At 30.4% G+C, this 3,709-nt stretch overlaps 1 protein-coding gene across 1 annotated transcript; it reads right to left on the reverse strand.

Annotated features, from left to right (window-relative positions):
- Positions 1-59: 59 nt before the first annotated feature.
- Positions 60-1,962, reverse strand: LOC105568806. Its single transcript, XM_012024776.1, has one exon. It carries the CDS (start codon positions 1,746-1,748, stop codon positions 579-581), a length of 1,170 nt encoding a protein of 389 aa, XP_011880166.1. The 5' UTR covers positions 1,749-1,962; the 3' UTR covers positions 60-578.
- Between the last annotated feature and the right edge of the window lie 1,747 nt (positions 1,963-3,709).

Consider the following 3,709-nt stretch of genomic DNA (forward strand, 5'->3'; position numbering starts at 1 on the left):
CAAACATACGAATACACATTTAAGAAATGTGTATGTGTATGTCCACTCTCTCTACGTAACGCCGTGCTCTCACAATTTATTAATAAATTGTGAGAAATAATTATTTTCTTTCTTCGCTGTTATCACACTCAGCACTGGCGTACTCTATACTTTGTTGTACTCGCTGGCCATAGTAGCTACCTTTGTCGCTGGCCATATTAGCCGACAAGCATACATTTAATAATGTGCATTATAATTATCAAAATAATGGGCAAAGCACGATAAATTTATTATAAAAATATAGCCAAGGTTTAGGTTTTGAAATGTGTAATGAGAAAAGCCAAAATTATTTTGTTTTAATTTGAAAATCTTACTTAGTTGGAAGTGCCATGTCTCACTTTGACGTATATATTTTGATGGTTATGGAGAACAATGAAGCACCAAACCACAAATAACAACAAAATAGAGAGATTTTTTTTACCAAACTTCAAGAATAGCTACAATAATTGGTTTTTATACATTATTGATGTTTATCAATGTTTAGAATATTTAATACGGGCGTTGTGGCCATATTACCTGCCTGGCCATAATGCCTGCCTTTACCCTATATATTTTTTTGTATGTTCTAATAACTTTGATATTTCAGAAATTTGATAAAAGGATAACTTTGTTTTAGGTTTTCCGTAACACCATAAAGAAATCAATTTTTTAACAACTCCCAAGAATATTAAATGCATCGGATCAGAGGGAAAATCATTCACCATATTTATATTAGGAATCGATTCAAGTATTGATGTACCTGTATGATGGTTTTCCTGTAATTTTAATCGGAAATCGTTATCTGTTCTTAATTGACAACTATTCAAATATGGATAAATCATTCTATTGAGATAATATTCGCCCTTAGCTGTACATTTAAAACATGCATAATAACCCGAATGACTCTTTGTATAAGTAATAAAAGATGTAGCAGGAACATCGCATATAAAAGATTTAATTTTAAATGAATAAGTGTGAACTTTAATTTTTATACCATGAATAGTTAAATTTTTTGCTTCTTCTGTGAAAGATTGTAAAAATACATTGGCATCTGTGGGTTTTTCATATCCGTGATAAATTCCAATGACATCAACTTCATTGTAATTTCCGACTAAATTGCATAAAATAGGGTAAACTTGACTACTTGAACTCTTGAATAATGGTAGACCATCGATGTTAATGTTAACTTCAATACAGTGTAAATTTTGAAAAGAACATCGCGATAAAAGTCTTTCGATGCAGTTACTTAAACCAAAATGATAGTAATGTCCTGGTGCAACGATGTCTACATTGACTTTCCTGGGAGTTCCTAATAAACTGCGAGCATTTTTAGGCAAATCTGGATATTTAGGTTTTATATTAGATATTAATTCATTTAACGCAGTATGAGTTATATTATTTCTAATTGCCCATTCTTGCAACCAAGATATACAACTTGGAGAATCAGAAGTAGAATTTGTAGATTCACAGTTATTCACAAAATTACGTTCTGTATGATCATCGGAATCACTGTCCGAATTATAATTATTCACGGCTTCTAAATCATTATTGATATACTGAAAATTATTGCAATCCTTATAATTTAAGTGATTATTATTCTCTAAATTATTATTTGAAACTGAAGGTGTACTTTCTAATAACGGCGTTACATTCTCACTTTGAACAGTATTAATTACTAGATTAGTTATCGCTTGTGCTCTTCGATAATATTTCCTTTTTATTTTTGGCATTTTTTAAATTAATTAATATATTTTTTACCTGTAATTGATTGATGAAAATTCGTGATATAACTTTGATGAAAATCCGTTTGATGAAAATCTGTCAAGAAATAATAATTCTTTATGCGAAGAGAAACCTATAAAATATAGAACATTATTAGTCTACTATAAAATAAGTCACATTCATATTTAGACATTTATATATTGAAAAATAAAAAATAAAAAATATGAAGTGTTTTAATCAATTTTCATCTAAATTATTTTTTCTCAATGAAGCACCTTCGATTTAAAAAAAAAAGATTTCATTGAGAAAAAAATTTGGCTAAAATTGATCAAAATACTATTAAATTTTTCTTTTTTCGATATTTTTTGAAAAATACGTTCAAAGATAAACCAATAACCTTTTTAATGACAACACTTTTATTTTTCTTTAACTTATAGATATCCAAAATTTTTTAAATCAATTATTTTTAAATTTATATAACTCGCGAATCAATAAAAATAAAAATCTAAAAAATTTATAACGTTATTTGCAATAAGTACAAAAACATTTAAAATATAGAAAAATGATCGAGAAAAAACATTGATTTAGTATGGAATGCCCCATATACAGTGTATTTCAGAAATAAATTGCCAAACTTTAAGAGCATATTTTATTTACTGTAAGGATGAAAACAATAACAGATTTTAAGAACATTTAAAACTGTAAAATTTTATTACAGAAATTGTTGAAAATAATTTTCTTCCGCATTAATGCATGCCTTGCATCGATGTCGCATGGATTGTCGAAGACATCTAAAAATTCTCGAAGTATTTTGTCACACGAAGTAATAATACAATTTCGGAGTTCTACAATTTAACAACACGAATGTCATAAATGATTCTAATTATCCCATACAGATCCATCTAATAACTTTTCGTTTATTTCTAATAAAAGATGAATAGAAGGACAATTCATGAAACGATGCGAGACATGTTGCATAATATAAATAAAAAGTGCTTATAACTTGAAATAAAGCGGTTCCGCATGTTTATATGTATACTTTTTATCATTATAGTGATTAGAATATACTTTTAAAGTTAGGTGATCTATTTCTCTGAAACATCTTGTATATAAATTATCGTTAAAGATTATAGAATATAAAAAATGAATATGAAAACGAGTTTAATCAATTACCCTTATGAAAAAATACACTCAATCATACGTTGACGGTCCGAAATAACCATCAAATTGAGTGTAAACCTTCATAATCGAGTGTTTCATGATCGATTATGAAGTTTTTCACTCAATTTGATGGTTATTTCGGACCGTCAACGTATGATTGAGGCTGCGTTCGGGGAGATGCTATTTAGCGCTATGAGCGTGCTCTGTCCTTGTTCAACTTTTGCAAGTAACAAGGACAGAGCACGCTCATAGCACTAAATAGCGTCTCCCCGAACGCAGCCTGAGTGTATTTTTTCATAAGGGTAGCCCAGTGAGAAATGATTCGTCGATCGACGTCGAAACGACGTCGAATCGACATCGACACCGTCGAATTGGCGTCGATTCGACATCATTTCGACGAATCATTTCTCACTGGGAGTGAGTGAAAATACAATCGAATTAAGGTTACGTTCCGAAACCTTCTCCGAAGAAAATTTTACTCGAGAGATGAATCGAAACCAATCAGAAATTATCGAAAAGATTTCGGAATGGCCATCGAGTAAAAGTTTCCTTGGAGAAGGTTTTGGAACGTAACTTAACCTGATTACTTGAGAATGTTGTTTGTAAATTATCATACTTGTGCGTACGTGTGTGCGTGCATGCGTGCGTATGTGGTATATGTGTGTGTAAATAATGTGACAAAACTATTATTATAATTATAGTAGAACACTTACCTTGATAAGTTTCTAACAAATGCCTTGGTGCAATGTTCGCAACCTCAGCACTACACTACATGTACGTGCGCGTTCAGTCGTTGACCGAATGAGAA

This window comes from Vollenhovia emeryi, unplaced genomic scaffold (genome assembly GCF_000949405.1).
Source record: "Vollenhovia emeryi isolate VEMERY1.0 unplaced genomic scaffold, V.emery_V1.0 DF942447.1, whole genome shotgun sequence".
NCBI classification, from domain to species: Eukaryota; Metazoa; Arthropoda; class Insecta; order Hymenoptera; family Formicidae; genus Vollenhovia; species Vollenhovia emeryi.